Source organism: Numenius arquata, chromosome 24, assembly GCF_964106895.1.
Source record: "Numenius arquata chromosome 24, bNumArq3.hap1.1, whole genome shotgun sequence".
Classification (NCBI taxonomy): Eukaryota; Metazoa; Chordata; class Aves; order Charadriiformes; family Scolopacidae; genus Numenius; species Numenius arquata.
Window position 1 is genome coordinate 3,378,912 of NC_133599.1, and position 20,746 is coordinate 3,399,657.

Sequence of the window (20,746 nt, forward strand, 5' to 3'; positions counted from 1 at the left end):
AAAAAAAGCCAATGTCCTGGCCACATGCGGGGGCTCTCCCTGGTCCCCGCTACCCAAGAGGGTGCCGTTCTCTCTGCGAGGGCAAGCACATCCTGGGAAGTGGCCACACAACACACCCCCCCCCGCCCCCAATGCTGGTTCACTGCATGCTCCCTGCCTGGGTGCAAATGGGGCAGAAAGCCCCCACCCAGCAGCCATGGAAAAAAGCAGCTCCTGGGCTGGGGTGGGAGCCCCAAAGCCCCACAGGGAAGTGCCCCCTCCCTCCCAACAGGGGCTGGCCCAGCTCTTCAGAGAGCCCAGCGGTGCTGCACAATGGCTTTGGCTCTTAAGCAGAGAGGCGAGGGAAAGCAAAACCTCTCCATCCAGCTGAAAGCACCAGGGTAGTGACAGGTAGGTAGAAATAATTACTCAAATTGGAATTTGGGGTAATTACGTTCTGCGCTCCCGCAATTTTCCCTGTGGGGAAGCCTTTTCACAACCCCCCGATAAAACAGATTTATCGCCGGCTGAACACCAGGTCCTTTCCCTGTAATCTTCAAACTCAAACATATATTTCTCTGATCATAAATTAGCAATACTTGCACTCGCTCTCTCAAAGCTGTTTCTCTCTTCCCCCTCTCCAGGTTTTCCACATCCTACAGAAACGGAAGATCCAGGCTCCGGCTGGTTATTTTAAAAGACGGCGATCAATCAAGGCTTGCCAAGCTCAGCTCTCCTCCTCCTGCTCGGGGTCCACGGCACAGCAACACGCCGGCTGCTGCCACGCCAAGCTCTTCCTTCGGGGTGCATCACCCCTAAACCCATGTGTGGCCACCCAATTCATGCTTGGAAGAGTTTGGCTTCAGGTCACTCAAAAAAAAAAAAAAAAAAAAATATCTAAAGCCAGGGAAGCCCTGAGCTGGGGGATGAGTCCCCGGTGGGGGAGACCCACATGCCCAGCAGGACACTGGTCCTTGTCCCAGCAGCCCTGGAAAAGCCTGGCCGGCAGCATGGAAAGGCCATACTTATTGGCATTTTTCTCCATGTCATCATTTCTGCCCGGTCAGACGGCTTGGCGTGCGCAGCCGGCGGATGGGAGACAGTGCAGGAGCAGAGAGTCACCTTGGAAATGATGCTGGAGAAACTCTTCCCTTGGCAGTAACAGGCCAGGGCTGCGCAGGGGCAGGATCCAGTTGCCCCCAGGCTGGGAGCAGCATCAGGGTGGGAATGCCCCAGTTTTGGGGAGACACCAACCAGCTTTAAACCCCCCCAAGGAGGTGACACTGTCACTCCTGGCTGCAGCAGGGACATCAGCTCACATGTCACCGGCTCCAGCACCCTCCAGACCAACCACATCTCCCTGGGAGAGGTTCCTCCAGCAGAGACTCCCCCCCACCTCAGCTCCATCACCCCTAGCCTCCCTGCAGCCCCCCCACCCCAAACCCAGGCCCCTCCGACCTCTTCCCTCTGCAGGAACTGGGTTAAGCCGGGGGGGAGCCCCCCTCCCAGAGGACACGTGCCTCCCATCGCAGAGCCTTTCCCAGGCGTCAGGGCTCCTGTTGACAAGACCTAATGCAACGTTTCTAATAATAACTGTATCTTGGTCGCATCTCCCATCCCAGAGCAGCTCATGGCGAGGAGTCCCGCTTGCTCCGGAGCGGGGTGGAGGAGGAGAGCTGGGAAAGCCCCGGGGTGCTGCAGGCACCCCCTGCCCTCCAGAGACCCACAGTCAGCTGCAGGGAGGGGGCTGATTTTTCCACAGATTATTTTTATGCTAAACATTCACAATTTGGGGGAAGGGGGTGTGTGAAGAGGGAAAGAATGTGTTTTCTTCTTTCTCTTCCTTTTGCTGTGTTTTTTCCTCCTCCTTTTTCCAGTGGTGAAGTGGAAAATGGGGAGAGGAAAAGCCCAAGCAGGTTTTCCCTCCCCCCGCCTTCTATTTCCATTGTCGAGTTTCCCTGAAGGGGCCGGGGCAGCTGTCTGCACCCCGGTGATAATTCATGAACAGCCCTTTCATCTCCAGAGCCCTTGCAGCTCCCATCTAATGAATCCCAGCACTGGGATCTTTTAAAAATATTACAAAAAAAATAAAAATAAAAGGGGCAGATCTGAAAACTGAGCAGCCACACAGCTCTCCCGGCTTGGCTGCTATTAATTACTCCATTAGTGTTAGGGATCCACAACCTCTCAGAACCTAAGGCACCTATTAGGACTTCTCTAGATGAGATGCTGGATAAATACAGGCAGGAAAATGAGTTTCTGGTCAGTCCAGGGAAGGCTGGTCCCCAGCCAGTTGCCTGGGTCGGGGACAGGGAGCGGGACACATTGAACCTGGACAAAGTCCTGCCCTGATGCCGGGTGGTGGGAGCTCACCGAGGGCTTCGGCTGGGGCTGCTCAAGCGCTCCAGCCATGAGCTGCACAAACAGCCGCCCTAAACGATCGCACGCTAAGCACAAATCAGTGCCTTGAGCCAACAGCCAGTTAAGTGCTATAAATAAAGCTGTTATCATCCCTGCCTCACTCGCTGAGCAAGCTGGGCCACAGCACTTCCTCCCCGGCAGTGTTTAAGGGTGATTTCTGGTCCGGAGGAGGCCAGCAGCTTGTCAGCATCCACCGTTCCGTGGCCTTTTTCCATCCTGCCATTGATTTTGTACTCGGTCAATAAATCCAGTGGTTACCTGCTCTGGTGGGGGACAGAGCTGGAACAGACACAGCCACTGTCCTGTTGAGGGAGACCTGTGTTATCTCTGTGGCCTCTTTCCAACTTGCCTGCGTGCCAGGAGGGCTAAGAGCATCCATCCTCCTCCTCCTCCTGCTGCTCTTATTCCTGTCCCAGGTCCCTAACCCCGGCCACCACTTCTCTGCTCCTGACCTGGTCCCCCTAACCCTGCAGTAAGCTGCCTCTGCTGCCCCAGCTGAGAAGCTGCAAAAGGACAGAAAAGGATGGCTCCGTCCCCAAGTGGTGGTCAAGGAACATGGCCCAGCGTGGCACAGGGAGCCCCTGGTCATGCTGATGGGAGGCGAGCAGAGAAGAAACCTGGGTGAGGAGAGGGGAGCAGGAAGAGGGATGGCCATGGTGATGGGAGAGGAGCTCCTTTCCCACTGGGGGATGAGGACCTGCAGGAGGAAGCCTGAGAAAAGGATGGAGGCAGCTTGTGGATAGGCGTAGCAGCACACTCAGTCCCTGCAAGGATGCCACACACTGTCCCAGATCCTCCTAAATCAACCAAGGGAAAAAGCATGTTCATGTCATGCTCCCCAGGAGACAGAGAGGCAGAGGAAGGTGAAGGCCGCTGCTCTCTGGGGCTTGAGGACCTTCCCATCTCTGTTTTGGTGCCGGTTAATGATGCATGGCCAGGGTTGGGAGGAGAGCGTGGAGGGGGAGGGCAGAATGGAGGAGGAGGAGGAGGGGCCCATATGGAGATGCTTCTCCCAGAGAGTGGCAAGATGCTGAGCTGGCGTGAGATTGGGAGCTCACCGAGACATTGGCTGTTAGAGCCAAGCAATCAATATGTGAAAATCCAGCCCAGGCGAGGAAGGTGACCTTGAGCAGCAGAGAAAGGGAGGGAGGAGAGCTGCATGAATTACACACGGAGACGATCTCCGAGTGAGGGAGGGAGGTGAGAGTGGAGGGATGGAGGGGAATGAGAGGGGCATGCAGGACGGGAGCCCTCTGCTTGGCTGCTGCAAAGCCTGCTTTGTGCCCAGGGAGAGGACAGCTGTGGATCCAGCTGGAGGGGATGAGAGGAGGGAGGTTAGTGCCTGGAGTTAGTCTGCTCCTCCCTGTCCATCTCTGCACACCCTGTACCAAGGGGGCTGCAGCTCCTTGCACGTACAGAACAGTCTGGGAGCATCCTCTCATCTCATCCATCCCCTCTGACCGGGCTGGTCCTGGTGCTCCCCCCATCCCACATCATTTAACTGTCTCCAGCCACAGGGCTGCCACCGTTTCCCCACCACAGACTACTTTGAAGCCCCACAGCTCCTGCTGTTACTCAGCAAACGCTCCTGAGATCAGAACGATGCCTTTGCACAGCTCCATCTCACGGCTTCTAACACAGGCCCTGCTCTAATTCCTCTCTCTCCAGTCGCTCTGCTCCCTCCCCTGCTGCTGCCTGGCCCCGTGTGCCTGCAATGGGTCTGGCTCTTCTGCTGGCCCCGTTTGCCCGTGGCAAGCTGGCAGAAGCAGCACATGTATCTCAGCAGAGATGCACAGTCCCTTCCATTCATATATGCATGGGACAGGCTGTGCGATCCTCCACCACAAAAATGGTTTTAAAATGTAGGCAGGTCCCCGAGGGCAGGCGGTGACCCTGCCCCTCAGCTGGGTAGAGCTGCAGACATCAGGGGATGGAGAGGAGCCAGGACTGCCAGCTGCCCAGCCACAGCCTAAGGGACACAGGGCAGCGGGCAGAGGAGGTGGCCAGGGCTTGGACGTGCTGCCAAGCTGGGCTGGAGCAGGACTGTCCCGCTGGCAGGAGGGCTCAGCAGAGCCCTTCTAATTCTCACTGCCATCTGCAGCCCCAGGCAAGGCTCTGTGCCTCCATACCGGCTCCAGGGCAGGGTCCATCCAGCCCCACTGGGATGCTCAGGGAGACCCTGGGGACATCCCCATGGAGGGGATGAGTGTGGGTGGGAACAGACTGTGGGGCCAGCAGCAGAAAGGGGTTGCTTTTCCTTACACAATGCTGCAAAGAAAGGTGCTGGTTTCTTCCCCCCCCCCCAACTCCTTGGCAGCAGCAAGGACATGAGAGCACAGTTAATAACTGCACCAGCAGAACAGCGGGGCTGAGCCCCCAGCAGTCCCCTCCCAAAGAAAATCCCTCTCCAGGTCTTTGGGGAAGGGGAAGACCTGCTGCCCCAGCTCATCCCCTGCTCCCAGGGGTACGAGGGGACCTGAGAGCCACACAGCACTGCTGCATCTCATCTCCCCCCCAGCAAATCCCTCCCAGAACCACCCTGATACTCTTATCAGAGTTTCTGCAAAGCCAGCAGTCCCTTCTCCCCCAGAGACATCTCTCCACCTACCTCACTCTCCTCCCCCATGAAGCAAACCCTTCTCTCTCCCCTTTGCAGCTCGTTTAAATCCCTCCTCTGCCAACACCCAGCACCTGGGCTACTCCCCAGCTGCATGGGCATGCTCAAGAAATGCTAAAACCACCCCAGAAGGGAGGGAAAGAGCAGAGAGCGAGTTTGCAGTCCGAAGTTGAGGTCAGGCATTTCCCAACACTCTGCTTTGCCATCTAGTGGGACGAACGCGAAGGACCGGGGCTCGCCGTTGGGAAAAGTTGGACAACTCCATCCCGTTGGAGCCGAGCCTGGCTCACAGTGATAGATCATCCCACGGGAGCAGATGAGATCACCCTGGGGGTAAAGGACGGTGTGAAGGTGTCAGAAGGATGGATGGGGAAGGAGGAGAGATACGGGGATAGACAGACAGGGGCTGGATAGACACAGCTGTTTCGAGGCTGACATGACAACAGCACTAATAAATCCTGGCATTTTAGATCTAGCCTGAAAGGAAAGGCTGGAACGGCTCCAAATTCCCATTTACGAAGGGCCCTGGCTTTTGGATGAACATAATCCATAGCCGAGTTGGGTTTTGCATGGAAAAGAGAGGCAAGATGTGGGGAACACACACACATGCCCTGTGCCACCCGCTGCCCGGATGCTCGTGCCTGTGCTGTGCCGAGGAGGCAGGCACCAGCACCCAGCGGGGTTCCCAGCGTGCCCTCAGATGAGAAGCTGGATCTTCTTGCGAGGTTTTCCTCCAGCTGCCTTAGTTTGCCTCCCTGGGCCTGGAGGACGTGGGCTGAGCTCAGTGGTTTCAGTTCAAGATTCTGGATTCTCCAGGGATGTGTCATCCCTCTCATGGTATGCGTGTTTGTTACATGTGTATAAAAATATAGAGGATGAATACATTATATTTAAAATATCTCACCACTGGGCAGCTCTTTTTGGGTGTTGAAAGCTGGGATGATACAAGATATTTTAACTACCTCTGAGTGATTCTTTCCTGCTGGACCTGGGGCCATTTGGCTCGCAGGCTCTGGTGCTGTTCCAGCCTTTCTCCACAGCTGAAGCAGACCCAAACCTGGGGACGCCCTCCCTCTGGGCAGAGCTCATGCTGGAGACCCCACTTGGCACCAGGACAACTCCCAGTCCCAGAAGGGTTCAGGGTCCTCCCAGAGAAGGGGCCATGGGGCTGCAGTGGGTCTGGGGTGCGGTGATGGAGGAGTCCAGTTGCCATGTGCCGGGGTTTCCTATTGAATCCTCTTTTGGAGCACATGGGGACAGCCCAGCGAGAGCCACAGCTCATACCTGGGTGTCCAACACTCCTCCGGAGCCACACAGACCCACCTGATGAACCTGGGGACAGCTGAGGGGACAGCCCGATCACACAGGTGAAACTTGATGTGGCCAAAGCATCACCTCTCTGGAGCAAGGCAGCTCAGAGTCTCTGGCCAGGAAACCCTGAAAGCAGACACGGAGGGGTCTTCCCAAGGTCCTAGGAGGGAATCAAGGAAAAAGTGGGACATGGGGAAGTGTCTATGTCTGCAAACCAGCGTGGTTCACAAGGCAGCTGCTGGGCTGGGGCTGCGTGAGGGTTTTCCACTGCTCTCACTGTTGAGAATAAAACACTAAATGAATTTTTAAAGTCTTCATTTTATTAAAGCTGCCCAACCCCTGCTCTGTGTGCCCCAGAACCGAGTTCACCCCTACACAGAGGCTCAGCTCACACCAAGATTCAATGCACCTGCCCTAACCCCACATTCTCCATGGGGCAGCAGGGTCCAGGGTGGGGGTCTGGGGATGCTTGCCCTCAGTTCCTGGCCTTGGGGTTGTGGGGCTCAGAAGAATCGACCCGTGGGCAGGCGGGGCAGGCAGAAATAGGCGTTGGGGAAGAGGCTGAGGTTGATGGGGTTGCCGTCGAGGCGGATGTCCTCCAGCGCCCTGCGGATCTGGCTGTGGTCTTGGCTGTCACAGAACGTGTCCTCATGCATGGTCTGGATGTTGTTGTTCTGTCCAGGGAGGAAAAGAGCAAAATCAGAGTCAAAGCGATGTGGGAGAGGAGGAGGAAAAGGAGGAGGAGGAGGAGAAGATGGTGGTGGAATCTGCTAGACTCAAGTACAGACAAGCCTGGGTCCGGGCTCGTCTCACCTGGAGGTGCAGGGAGCGCAGGCTCTGGGGCAGAGGCGCCGGGATATAGTCCAACTGGTTATCGGACAGGTGGAGAAACTGCAGCTGCTTCAGCTCCTGGGAGAAGAGGGGAGAGATGAACCTCCCTGCTCCCAGCCCTGCTCCAGCCCTCTGCATCATCCTCGTTACCCCTTGGCCTGGCAGGTTTGGGCTAAAACCAGCCTGGATTCATCCACCGGCAGCCCCAGCACCCACCCGGAAAGCTTCAGGCTGGAGGCCGGTGCTGGGGATCCTGTTGAGACGGGCATCCAGCCGGATGATGCTGCGGGGCAGCTCGGGCAGTGCCGTCAGCCTGTTCTCGGGCAGGATGAGCTCCTGCAGGCTGGGGAGCAGGCGGAAGGCATCTACGTCCGCCCAGGAGATGAAATTGCTGGTCAGGTCTATTCGCTTCAGCTTCTCTGGTGGGAGAGGAGGGAGAGGATGAACAGGGACCTACGCAGAACTACTTATACCCCCCATGCCCCATTGCAGAGCCTGGCCCTTCCCTTGCCTGAACGTACTCAGCCCCATGAAATCGCTGGCCCGGATGGTGCCGATGCGGTTGAAGCGGGCGTAGAGGTAGGTGGTCTCCGGCGGCAGCAGTGGGATGTGCTCCAGGTTGGCATCGTCGCAGTAGACAGAGGTGCCGATGCACAGGCAGAGCAGGCAGCTGGGCAGGGCTGGGGGTGCAGAGGTGGCCCATGGCATGGTACGGCTCCCCCATTCCCCTCCTCCCCCAAAGCACCCCAGCATGCAGGGAGACGGGGGGACATTCGCACCCCTGCCCGTGCTGGGGGTCTTTAGCACCCAGAGCTGTCACAGCACCTTCATCAGCGAAACAGCCCAGGGCACCTCATCAAGGGAAGGGCCAGAAACTCCCAGCCAAAAGAGCTGCTAATAAATGAAGCTGCTCAGGGCCAAATACCTCCCGCGGGAGAGGGGGAGATGCGAGGTTGCCAAGCACAGCAGCGTTACACCCAGGGCTCTCTTGGCCCCCTTATTTTCTTTCACAGAACGAAATGGAACAAAAGAAAACAGTTTTTCATACAGCAAAAACATCTGTCTTGGCTGAGTGAGGGTCCCAGCAAGCTGGGCAGGGGCAACAGGAGAGCTAAAGCCGTGTCCCCCCAGCCATGCACATGCTCCCTCTCCTCTCCCCCCAGCGCCCGCGAGACTCAGTATCCATTAGTGGGGGAGTTCAAAGCAGCAAGGCAACAATTTCCCTTTGCCTCCTACTTAATTTGTCCCAGTCCAGAGTGACAGAAAATGAATAAAGATATTTATCCCTCGCCACAGGATTTTAATTGTCACTAATCTAATTGCTACTCTGTCCGACTGTCGCAATGCCTCTGCTCATTAAAATGTTGCTGCTTTGCTGGAGCTCTTGTTTCCCAGAAATGTCTCCTCCTGCCTGCTGTGTGATAAGGCGCACCCCCAACACCCCAGGCAGAGCAAATAACTGCTGCTGTCTGCTGGTGGCAGAAAGATTTGCTCCCCTTTTCTCCTGAGCACTGGTCCCACCACCCCTGGGATATATGGCTGCATCCCATGGGGACCAAACCCCACCTTCATGCTGCTCCCAGGGGTCTGCACTCACCCTGCGTGGGGACGGGTGCTGGGTGGATGGGGCCGGAGGTGGTCGGAGGCTGCAGCTTTGGGGGTTCAGCCGTGGCACCCTGGTTTGGGAGAGCCGCCGGGTCCTTGGGGCGAGGAGCCAGGGTGCCAACCTCGATCTGCAAACACAGCCTGGGCGTGAGGGCTGGGGTGGCCGAGCGAGTCCTCCCGCTCCCGCAGGAGGCTCTGGCCAAGGGGTCAAGGGCACTGGGTAGGTCTTATTGGAAAGCCAGCTCCTCCCCGGAGAGCTCTCCTAGCTCAGGGCTTCAGAAAACACCCTCCCTATTTGCCCAGAGGGATGTGGGAAGACTCATGTCCCAGATTCCTCTCATCCTGACCATGAGCTGTCCTGCAGCAGTGCTCTGGCCAGGCACTGGCAGGGGACAAGGAAGCCAGAGGAGGTCGGGGTCAGGCAAAGCCTTTCCTACCACCAGCAAGAGCTGTGGAAGAGTCACCAGGGCTCATTGGCTTGTGCAAGAGGCTGGTTCTCCAACTGTGCCCCATCCATCCCTTGGACCAAGCCCCTTCCTCAGGATGCACCCAGGGAAGACCTGCTCTCCTGCGTCCCCCTCACCTTCGGAGCAAGGTCACCGTAGTCGTAGAGCTCCTCGTAGTTGCTCAGGTCCAGGATCTCGCCATAGTTGTCCAATGTCAGGTCGTAGTTGTCCAGGTCCAGGTTTTCATAGAGTGCAAGGTCAGCTTTCGGCTTCTCTGCCTTCCTCCTCTCCTCCTTGGCTGGGACAGCCCAAGCTGCCCTCAGACACAGGCTGGCGATGCCCAGCCAGGCCAGGGTCCGCATCCTGCACCCCGCCGGCGTCACCGCTCCGAGGACAGCACTGAGGACCACAGTCCCAGGGGTCCCAGGGGTCCAACAGATCCAGCAAAGCAGAGCAGGAGGGGACCGGGTGCCCTGAAATGGTGACAAAGCGGTGAAAATGAAGAGGGACGGGAAGGCAGGACCGACACAGCGGCCACAGCCAGCCCCGCTCTGCAGCCGTGGTGGGGACTGCGGCCACCACGGGGGACAAATGGCCTCCCCCGCCCCCCGGCCCCAGGAACATTACGCCGTCCCTTTTCTTTTCAGCCCATTTCACGCTCGGCTGGAGGGCTGTGCAGGAGAGGCCCCGCGGCCGGGCTGGGCTGCCCTCTCTTCCCGGCTTTCCCAGCCCCGAGGAGGCGGTGAGGGAGCTGGGAGGTGATGTGGGGGGGTCAGGGTCCTGCTCCAGCCCCTCAAGGCGGTGGGTGAAGCTGGTGGCTGGCCCAGTAAACCCAGCAGCAAAGCAGAAAGGACGCCAGGAGTCCTAGCACTCTCTCCTTTGGTCCCCCTTGCTCCTACACCTGGGTCCAAAGCCCTGAGATGCTGTTTCTCAGCCTCCAGCATCCCGGGGAAGCCAGCCCTGGAGGTGACCAGAGGACTCGACCCTGAGCACAAGGGATGCTGGCACGGGGACACCGCCCGGCTCTGGGGTCCATTCCCAAAAGGAGCTCACTTCCACCCAAAGCTGGGCCCCGCACATGGGTCCCCAGCACCCACCAGGTGCCACAGCATCGCCCACCCAACGGGCTGTACATCCACAGTGGAGCAGGCGGAGGGGGGCCCGGCACCCAGCAGCCTCCCACACATCTCTCCCAAACCAAAGGCAAAATCAATGACCCAGCCCAGAGCTTTTGCACCGCTAATTTCTGCCCGTTTCCCACACATCAAACCTTTAGGAGTGCAATGAGCGCCCCCTCATGCATCGCCAGCCCCCGGCCCTCTTGGCCCCACAGTTCACCCCAGCCCAGAGTTTTTGCGCCCCAGACTGAGGATGCTGCTCCCTTATTTCTGCCCGTTTCCCACAGATCAAACCTTTATGAATGCATTGAGCCCCCCGCACACATCGCCGGCCCACAACCCCCCCAGCCCCATAGCTCACCCCAGCCCAGTGGGGCTCTGCTCAGCACTGGAGGAGCAGAAAGAAGACAGCATGGACGTACCCCCTTTCCCCTCTGCCTCAGCGTGGGAGAGCCCTGTTCTGGTCCCGGGGGCTAGTGCACTGCCTGGGGAAGGGCTACCGGGCTTTTAATGCATGGAGAGGAGGGGGGGGCTGCACAGAGGGGCTTGGCATGGCCGAGGGGAGAGGCAGGATGCGGCCATTCAAGCTGGCAGCCCCCCACTGGGATATTATATTGTCCCCAGGGGTGAGCCAGCCCCAATGGTGGCTGTCCTCCAACAGCCCAGGCTTGTGTCCGGGGGGGGACGGGATGGGAGAGGGAGCAGACTGTGCTCCCTGTCCCGGTGTCGCCATGGGTGATGGGGACACACAGCCCTGAGCAGAGGGGACAGAGCCAGCTTCATCTCTGCCCCAAACATCCCCAAACATTTTGCCAAGCCACAGAGCGATTTCCAGCTGTGGACATCCCCAGGGATGCAGGAACAGCAAAGCAGCAGGCGCAGTCCTCCCTTGCTGATCTGGGTTTCAGTTGGGTGGGACCCTGTGGCGCGGTGAGTACCCCAGCCCTGGGGAGGGTGTTGGGGGCACCCGCCGCTACACAGAATTTGGGGGGCTGCACAGACCCACCCCAGCAGCCAGATGGCTGGCGATATTCAGCTCGTCCGCCCCCCTTGCCTCCCGCAGGGCTCAGCGCCGCTCGCCCCTCTGCGAACCGTTGCTTTGGAAACATGGGGGTGGTTTGGGGAGGGGGAGCTGATGTGGATAGTGGGGGGGACAGTGCAGCTCCCCCCACTGGGGTAGGATGGGAGACATTCCCCATCTCCCCCTGCGTGCACCCACATGCCCTGTGGCACGAGGACTGCTTGATACCCCCCACGTAGGGCTCAGCTGGGGGGGCTGTGGCCCTGCTTCATCCTTGGTGGGGGTGGGATATCGTTGCCGGGGAGGTGTCCTGTGGGGTTGGGACACCCCAGGACGGGCTGGGTGTACACGACGGACCCACGGGCCCCTGGCAACGCTGGTCAGCCCTGTGCACACACAGCCACCCACCACCATAAAAATGTTCCTCTCTCTCGCAGGCAGCTCGCAGCCCCCACGCTCACCCACCCGAGACGTCGCACCCATCTGCTGGTGCTTACTGGGCAGGCGGGGACACCCTGACAGCACCCCCACCAGTGGGCATGAGTCTCAGCAACGCACCCGCAGCCCCCTCACCCCCCAGCCCCCGGCGTCCCCCCTGCCAGGGCAGCTCCAGTCCCGCTCTGCACAGATCGGAGCAAATGGCTGCTGCTAATCTTCATTAAGCCCCTCATTAGGCGGCTCGGCAGCCACCGTGATGGAGGCGATGTGGCAGCTGGGAGGTGGCATTACGGCTGACCCGGTGCCTCTGCTCCTTGGAGGGGCTGCGGGCACTTCTCCAGGGTTGGCTGCAGAGTTGTCCCCTCCCCAGGGAATGGGGGCTTGGGTCCAGTGCGGCTGGAGGGGACCCAGCTTTCAGATGGCACCTTCTGCTCCAAGTTGGGGGGAGATGGGGGACCAGCTCCTGCCCGGCAGCCCAGAACAGGGGAAACTGCTGCAAAGTAAAAGCCTGGGAGGTGCTGGGACTGGTGAATGTCCCTGGGCCAGTGATGTCTGTGGGGCAGTGGTTTTGTGGCCCTGGAGAGGCAGCCGGTATCCATCCCTGTGCCCACTTTTCCTTGTCCCCAGAGGCAGAAGCACCTCAGCAGCCACAGCAAACATCTGTATGGATGGCATCACCCAAAGGGTCAGTCTAGATCCTCACAATAGGGGAGGTCCCTGCTCAGGCACCCACAAATGGGATGGGGGCATCACCAGCTGCAAGGGGGCTTGATTTGAACTCCCTCAACCTTATCCAAACTGCCCCTCACCATACCTACCTGCTCCCCAATGGGCCCGTTGCCTTCTCCCCACCCCCAGGAAGATCAGCATGCATCGTACAGGGGAGCCCCCTTTGATGCCCACCCTGGCAGCCCCCTCAATATCCAAAAACGAGGGGTTTCCAGCCTTCCCCATGACCCTGTGACACACACGGCGGGGTGGGGGCTTCCCACGCCGCCAGCCCAGCTCCCATTCCCAGGCCAGCACAGCAAGCTGTGTGCGGAGAGAAGAAAGAAGCCCCCCTGTTTTTGCAGCACTCGGCTCCCCAGGGACACAGGGATTGAGTTGCCCCGGGGAGGTAGCGAGTGAATGCACACCCGGGAGCACACGATTCATGCCCCGATCACAAATTACGGAGATTTTATTCTCCAGCACCAAAACCATAAGGGCAACTCACTGCCTTGTGCCCGCTCTTGTGCACACTCACACACACACACGCATCCCCCTCCTGCCGGCGTGCACGCTCCCGTGAGCAGCCCCACGCCGCAGCCCATGCGTTCGCACCCACACCCACAGTCCTCCTCCCTCTCTGCTCATGATTCACATGGGGAGAGCAGCAGCGAGAGGAGATTTTTCCCCCCCCCCACCCCGAAGCTGTAGCGACGGGCAGAAGAATTAAAGTCGCTGCCTACACCCGTTCTGCTCGTGTGAAAAACACACGCGCACCCCACACGACCGCAGCCCCGGGGATGGATCCAGGCTCATTGCTGTGGGTGGGAGAGATGCCTCCCCCACTAGCTGCCCCCACGCATTCCCTAGAACCCCTCCATGCTGCCCCCTGGGGAAAACTCACCTTGGGGATGTTTGTCCAGTTTCCCTGGGAGCACCAAGGTGACACGGGGGCAGCTCAGCCCGAGTTCACACAACCTGCCCAGCCATCGGCTTCTCCCAGCCAGCTTGCAGGGGTGATAACACCCATCAGCTGCAGCCAAGAACCTGGCAGCTGCAGCCCAAGTTGGGCTCTGTTAATTAGAGTTGCTCCTTAAGACAGGCACATGCACCATAACCCTCCTGCTTTGATGCTGGTGCTGCCTGTGGGTCCAACCCAGCACCACCTCGAGCATGGGAACACACCACAAATGACCCCCAACCCTTTCAGCCTCCCATTGCCAGGACCCCCAGGGTCTCCCAAGCTCCAACCGTAGGAGAAAATGACCCCAATGGAGGAAATCTGGTCCTGAATGAAGCGGTGGCAGCTCCCGCACAGCGAGGAAGATGAGGATGGATCAGAGAAAGGCAGGTCTGACCGCGGCGCTGAGTCCCTTGTGAATCATTTTATTTTCACTGCTGCGGAGAGTAGGAGTGAAAATACCATTAAGTTGAAATCAGTCGAGAACTACATATGTCTCTAGATATATCTGTACAGTCTACCAGTATATATACACATTATATATAAATATATACATAGGGTCTCCGGGTTTAAGGTTGAAACCTGTCGAACCCACTAAAGCCCACTGGAGGAAGATTTGGAGAACAGACTTTTATTATGAGAAAACAAGCCTGAATTAGCACAGGGGCTTAATGAACCTTCCAGCATTGGGAAGGGGGGAGCACCCAGTTTGCAGGGTCGCTGGTGTGTCCCCAGGCTGTGGGGATCACCCCTGTCCCGTTCCCAGGGAGGGGGACATGGTGCCCATCCATGCCCATCTCAGAGAAGGGTCAGTTTTAGTGGCTGAACACAAAGGAGGTAACAGCTGGTTTCTTTGGTTTATTGCTTTAATGCTTATTTCAGGGTTTTTTTTTTCCTCTAATGCTCGACCTTAAATCTAAATCCTGAGATTCAGGAAGAAAAAAAAGAGTATAATCCCCCCTAAACCCGGACACCCTATATATGCAGGTACAGCTATCAAAGAGGGAAGCGATACATGTGAAGAGAGGGAGAGAGGGAAATAAAAAATAGCTTTTCCAAACAGAGTAAATTCTTCCCTTTTCTTTTTCTTTCATTTTTTTTTCTAAAAAAAAAAAAAAAAAAAGTAAAACCAGTCATGTGTGTTTGGTTCAAGGAAGGAAGAGAGAATAAAACTTCCAGGAGATGGGAGTCAAGGCAGGAGGGCAGAGGGACTGTGAGAGCAGAGCGGAGATCTCATGGGTCGGCACAACCCGGGTTTACACCCACATCAGCATCTGCCCCCCGGTACCTAAATACGAGGGTGAGGGTCCCACTGGCATCGCTGCAAAGCAGCTGGCTCTGCTCTGCCCCCGGGGAGGGGGGGGGGGGGGTCCCATGCCCAGGACAGGTCGGTGGCATGGGGGTCCCGCAGGCTTTGGGTCCTGCATAGCGGAGGGCAGGGTTTAGCTGGAAGCAGCGGAGCGCGGGCGATGCGCTGACCCCGCATCTCCACAGCACAGGGCGGCGGGAGGATGCAGGATGCGGCACCGTGGACCGATGATGCCGGGGGGGGGCGGGGGGGGGAGCCTGGGAGGGGTAAAAGCTTGGGGGGGGAGCTGGTCTTGCAAAGGAGGGCGCGTAGCACGTTGCTGCGGGGAAGGTGCAACCCACCCAGGGCACCGGAGAGCCCAGCTCCAGCTGTGGGGGCCGGACACCCTTCCTGCTCCCCCCTGCCAAATTCCCACCACCAGAGCAATGCGGAGCCAAGGTCAAAGTCCCCCCCCCCCCCCCCGGGAGGGCCCAGGCGGGAGGAGCGTGTCCCTCGCCCGGGGCCCCGGGACGTGGCTCTGGCCACGAGGTGTCGTTGCCGGTCCTGCCGGCCACCCTCCGCCCCGCACGGATCCTGCTCCCCCGGCCCCCCCGCCGCCCGTACACCCAGCATCACCCTTGAACCCCAGCCCAGGGCATCCCTCCCCCATCTCCACCGCAGGGGATTTGTCCCCAGGGACATCGCGGGCTCTCCGGGTGCAGCCACCCAGAGCTATGATATGACCCGAGTCCTGCAGCGAGGTGGCCCCCTTGGGCTCCCTTCTCAGCTCCATCCGGAGATGCCTTTGGCTTGGACCAAATCCAGCCTCCTGAAACTTTGCCGGGTGGAAGGGGAGGGACAGAGCCAGCTCCAGGGCTGGCCTGGGTGAGGGCAGAGAAGGCAGAGCCCCCAGGCAGGGAACTGGGGTGAGCGCGGCAGCCACCCCGGGCTGATGTTGCGACCTGGGATGGCTGCTGCTGCCACACGGTGCTGTCCTGCAGACAGTGGTCCCCAAGGACACACATGCCACACGTGTCCACGGCCACTGCAGGGGAGAGAAGAAGGGGGAAAGGCAAGAGGGATGGAGGCGGGGTGTGAGGAGGGGGAGAGGGAGGCAAAGAGGGTCCCACGTGTCAAACACCGATGGGGGTCAAGTCTCTGTGCAAAGCCAAGTCCTGGGAGAGGCAGGGCAGGGTTAGAAAACCACGGACTGCAGGAGGCGGAAACACATCATCAGGTCCAAGGGGATGGGGGGTTTCAGGAGGTTCCCATCCAGCCGCAGGTACCGGAGCCGGGGCACGCTGTCCAGGTCAGAGGGGGAGAAGTCGTGGATGGACATCAGCGAGGTGGGGCAGATCTGTGTCCCGTTGATTTCTGCAGGGAGGGGAGGAAAAGCGGGATTGCAGTTAGAGTAAAGGGAAGGCAGAGAGCGATGCTAGAGACCCCCCTCTCCCTGCCTGCCTGTTGAACCCCAAAATGAGATTGCTTTGCTACCGAGGGGGAAAATCCACAGCCTCTCGCAGGAGACGGCACAGCCCCAGCGAGAAGAAAATCTTTGCTTTTGTTCAGAAGTGAAGTAGGTCACGTTCAGCCAAAGCGCGGTGAGGGATGCAGTGTCATTTGAGAGAGAAAAGGGATTATTTCAAACATGAAACCTGCCGAGCCGACCCTAAGCCTTCAAAAAAAAAACATCAAGGAAACATGCTCCGGCACCGTTATGCTGAAGATAACGTCAATAACCGGCTCGTTGCTCACTTCTGGATTTCCACGTGTTCCTCCCCACCCCAGGGCCTGCATTTCGGAAAATAAACCTGGGGATTCTTCTGTTGTTACCCAACTCTGGGGACTGAAACCTTATAAAAGCTGGGTATAATAGGCAAAAGGACAAGCTGGGATGTGATGTGCACAGCCAGGTGTCCTCTCTCTGTGGAAAGCCCTAGCAGGACTTGGGTGCCATTGTATGTGAAGCCAGCAGCAGTCACCACCTTCACCCCAAGGTCCCCCTTGGTGTTGATTAAATAAAATGTAGATTAACCAGCATTTGAAGCAGACATTCATCACTGCATCACTATTCCCTGGGAACCAACTCCGGTGACCCCCGGAGAGAAGGGAGGTGGCTTTGTGAGGGTTTTGTCCCGCTCCCTGGCATCATGTCCCACAACACTATTAGTGCTGGCCTGCCAAGAGCATCTTTCTTGCTCATCCCTTCCCAGCTCACATTCAGAGCCCTGTTTGGGCAGAATCCAGCCCACTTAAAGATGGGCTGTGATTTTACAGCCCCTCTGCAGCAGCAGATCGCTTTTGCCTATAAAGCCACACACCATCACTGCACAATCAACACTGCAGCGTGGAAGTCCTTGTGTTCCACCACTTGTGGGGACCACTGTCCTGCCCAGTGGCTGCTTCACAGGTAAGTAATGCCCGGGGGGGAGGGGGGGGGCCCTGCAGCCCCATACACCCCACTGGAGCCAGAAACAGAAGAGCCCAGCACACTTTTCCTGGTGCACATGGAAGGTCTTTGGCAGGAGCACCACATTCTTGCCCCCCTACAGAGAGCAAGGGGAGCAGATTGCTGGACCTCTAATAGCAGAAACATCTGGGGCGACCATGAACGGGTCTCTGTCTTCTTCTCGAATGTGCTAGCTCTATGTACACATTTCACAGGCCAGCACCTCTCCCATGAAATCGCGGTGCTTTGCCTGGAACGGTGTGAAACTGCCCCAGTTGGTTTGCCAAGGCAACCTCCATCACAGCCTTGTTCTCCCTATTCCTCCTTCCGCGAGGCTCAGCTCGAGAGCGAAGCTGGGTTATTTCTAACCATCTCAACTGCGTGTTTGGCATCTGTTCTTAAAAATATGTGCACAGACTCTCCTTTTTAAATATCCCTATTTCTGAGCCCTGCAGGGGAAGTAACTATTTAGATGGCAGGTGGCCCCAAAGAAGAGCTGCCCATGACAACGAACAGGAAAATCCCTGCAGCAACAAGGGGAATTTAGCCCTGCTCCTCTGCTGCTACCCTTATCCTTGGGCTGTTCTTCCCCACATGCAAACCCATCCCCCTGAGGGACTTGTTCACCTGCAAAGAGCCCCCAGCTCCTCTCCACTGCATCCCCCTTTGAAGAGTTCACCTCCCACTGGGTGAAAAATGCCCTTTTTCAATGAAACGCCATCCCCAAGCCCATCCGCTCCCCAACAGATCTCTCCATGGCCTCCCGACCGGCCAGAGCAACTCACTTTCAATGGAGTTGTTATTCAGGTAGAGGTGCTCCAGCTTGGGGCTGATGAAAGGGACATTGGTGAGCTTGTTGTGGGCCAAGTGCAACACCAGGAGGTTGGTGAGGTTGAAGGAGTTCTTGGGCAGCCCCTTGTCAGAGATCTGGTTGTAATTGAGCCGGATGAACGCCAGGTTGGGGAACTCCTTGAAGTAGTCACTGGGGATGTCTTCAATGTTGTTCCTGTCCAGAAAGAGCTGGTGGATGGCACTGGGCACCCCGGGGGGCATTTTCCTCAGGATGTTGTGGGCAAGGTTGAGTTGCATGAGGTTCTTGAGTCCCTTGAAGGTGTTTTTATTGAAGACCCCATCGCTTAGCTTGTTGTGGTGCAGGTCCAAGAGCACCAGGTTCTCCAGCTTGTTGAAGACCCCAGCAGGGATCTTGGAGATCTGGTTCCTGCTCAGACGCAGCTGCTCCAGGTTGGGTGGCAGGAAGGCAGGCACCTCCTTGAGCTGGTTCTTCTCCATGTAGAGGAAGATGAGGTTTTCCAGCTTCTCCAGGACCCGCCTGTCCACCTTCCGGATGCGATTGTTGTCTAGGTTGACCCATTTCAGCCCCGTGGCATTCCTGAAGGACTCCTCTGGGAGGTCGTCAATGAAGTTGTTCTGGAGGTAGAGGTAGTGGATGCGGGACGGGATGATGGGGACCTTCCGCAGGTTGCGGCTGTCACAGTAGAGGGCAGAGGGGAAGTCTGGGGGGCAGTAGCATTCTCGGGGGCAGTCGGGGAAGATGGAGGGGGGACCCGGTGGCAGGGGTGGGGGCAGCTCTGTGGGCTCGACGGGCTCAACAAATGCAGGAGGCGGGCGGGTGGGTTTCCGGGGGGGCTTCCTCCGCTGCCCGCTCACCTCCGAGATCAGCACAAGAACAAGCGGGAAAAGCAATCTGAAGGCCACCTTCATGGTCCAGATGTTTCCCTGAGGGAGGCAACAAGGAGAGGTGGGTTAGGAAGCACCTGATTTGGGTACCGCATCATCTCCCATCTCCCCCGTCACTGCAGTCTGACATGCAGGAATTTACCCCACATCCCTACCTGCTATTTTCTCTCCTTCCCCTTGGAAGTTATCTTTAAATCCAACCCCTCTCTAGAGCATGAATCACTGAGATCCCCTCTCTCTGGCTCAGCTTTATGCCATGAGAGGGATTGTGGGCTTCTTTTGTTTGGTTTGGGCTTTTTTTCACATGCCACTCACAGCACAGCCCCGCAGAGCCTGGCCCCCCCGGGAGTCCCAACATTCCCATGCCCTCTCCCCGAAGGATGGATTGCCCCTTCAGAGGCCTTGATGGATTAGGCTTAATTTTGCACTTGAGCCAAAAAATCAATGATTCAGTAGCAAATTGGCTGAGCAACAGTATCAGGAGGCCAGCAGCAGTTAGCGGGGCACAGAAGATGGATGGTCCTGTGCTTCAGGGACAAGGCTCTAATGCAGGACAGCCCATTTTCAAGGCTGTGTGATAAAAAGGGCATTTGCAAGATTACGCATGGGTGATACTGAAGGTGTTTGGCTATTCGGCTCCCTGTGCTTCCCAAAGAACCAATCCATCACCTCCAGTCCCACTGCAGGGTGCTGGGCTGGACTGGTTATGTGGGGAGAGCCCCAGCAGAAGTGAGAGATCTGGAGGGATCTGGTGAGGTCTCTGCTTGCCCCTCGTCAGAGTTTCTCCTGGACTCCAGACCAACACCTTACACATACCACCCTTCCCTCTTCTCTGGATCATTATCAAGCCCACAGAGGCTGCCTGGCCCATCTCTGCCCTCTCTGCTGCTGCCTGGAACAGCAGCAATGGTCCCTGCCAGCCTGTTGCTGGTGGGTCTCCAGGAGGATGCCTTGGAAGATGGAGGGATCCAGCTTGTTGCAGATGAGCTCCCCAGAAAGCCCCGTGCAGAAGGTTCTTTGGATGCTGCGACGCTCCCCGGGGCCAGCTGGAGCAGACCAGGCTGTGGGCTTCCTGGGCAGGCAGCAGATACCTTGGGGTGTTCGCCAGGCTTTTCCCGGCGGCATTTGTCACCCCAGCAGGAACGGGGCTGAGCTGGATGCACGGCGAGGCAGATGGAGGAGCTCGGCAGAGGCAGGGTGGGAAAGAGAATCAAGCAAGATGAGGCAGGGAGAAAGACAGAAAGGAAGATGAGGAGACTCCGAGGAAGGTGGATCTCCTGGGAAAGGGAGCATCTGCCTTGGGATGGGAGCGTGGGGCAGAAGCCTTTGGTGATGCTGGAGAGAAATCAGGCTCTCTGGGCTCGTTGCTCTTTCCAATGCAAGATGACAGAGTTGAGCTTGCATCTTGCTGCTGTTATGCCTGGGGGGGTCACTGACAACCCGGGCACAGCCGGCCCCACTCGGATGCCGGGTGGGAGCTGCAAACAGGCAGGGCTGAGCCAGGCACATTGCATTTGCCTTTGGGCAACAGCAGGGAACCATCCCCAGCCCTCGTCCCACCAGCGAGCAGCACAGACCAACACTGCTGGGGTAGCCCCTGCCGCACCAACCCCCTTTTGGTTACAGCTTCCCACCGGGTCCACAGCCCACCCAGGAATGCCCTTAGGGTGCCTGGATGGGCCACTGCTCCCAGGGCTTCACCAGCCCGGTCCTTTTGAAGCGATCCCACACATTCCTGGTACTCCAAGTAATTGACTTTCTCCAAGAAAAGATCCTGTTCTCGCCCCCCCCTCCAGGCCCAGGCTCTTACTTTCCTTTTTGTCTTGCTCTGCTCCCATCTGGCTCTGTTTAACCC

The 20,746-nt window shown here is 57.9% G+C and overlaps 2 protein-coding genes across 2 annotated transcripts; both read right to left on the bottom strand.

Moving 5' to 3' along the window:
* Positions 1-6,831: 6,831 nt before the first annotated feature.
* Positions 6,832-9,572, bottom strand: OPTC (opticin). Its single transcript, XM_074163444.1, has 6 exons — positions 9,348-9,572; positions 8,757-8,892; positions 7,681-7,839; positions 7,376-7,578; positions 7,142-7,237; positions 6,832-7,002 (listed from the first exon to the last, which is right to left on the bottom strand). The coding sequence occupies exons 1-6, from the start codon at positions 9,570-9,572 to the stop codon at positions 6,832-6,834; spliced, it is 990 nt and encodes a 329-aa protein (XP_074019545.1).
* Positions 9,573-15,939: 6,367 nt separating this feature from the next.
* PRELP (proline and arginine rich end leucine rich repeat protein) lies at positions 15,940-18,915 on the bottom strand. Its single transcript, XM_074163421.1, has 2 exons — positions 17,979-18,915; positions 15,940-16,118 (listed from the first exon to the last, which is right to left on the bottom strand). Exons 1-2 carry the CDS (start codon positions 18,913-18,915, stop codon positions 15,940-15,942), a joined length of 1,116 nt encoding a protein of 371 aa, XP_074019522.1.
* Between the last annotated feature and the right edge of the window lie 1,831 nt (positions 18,916-20,746).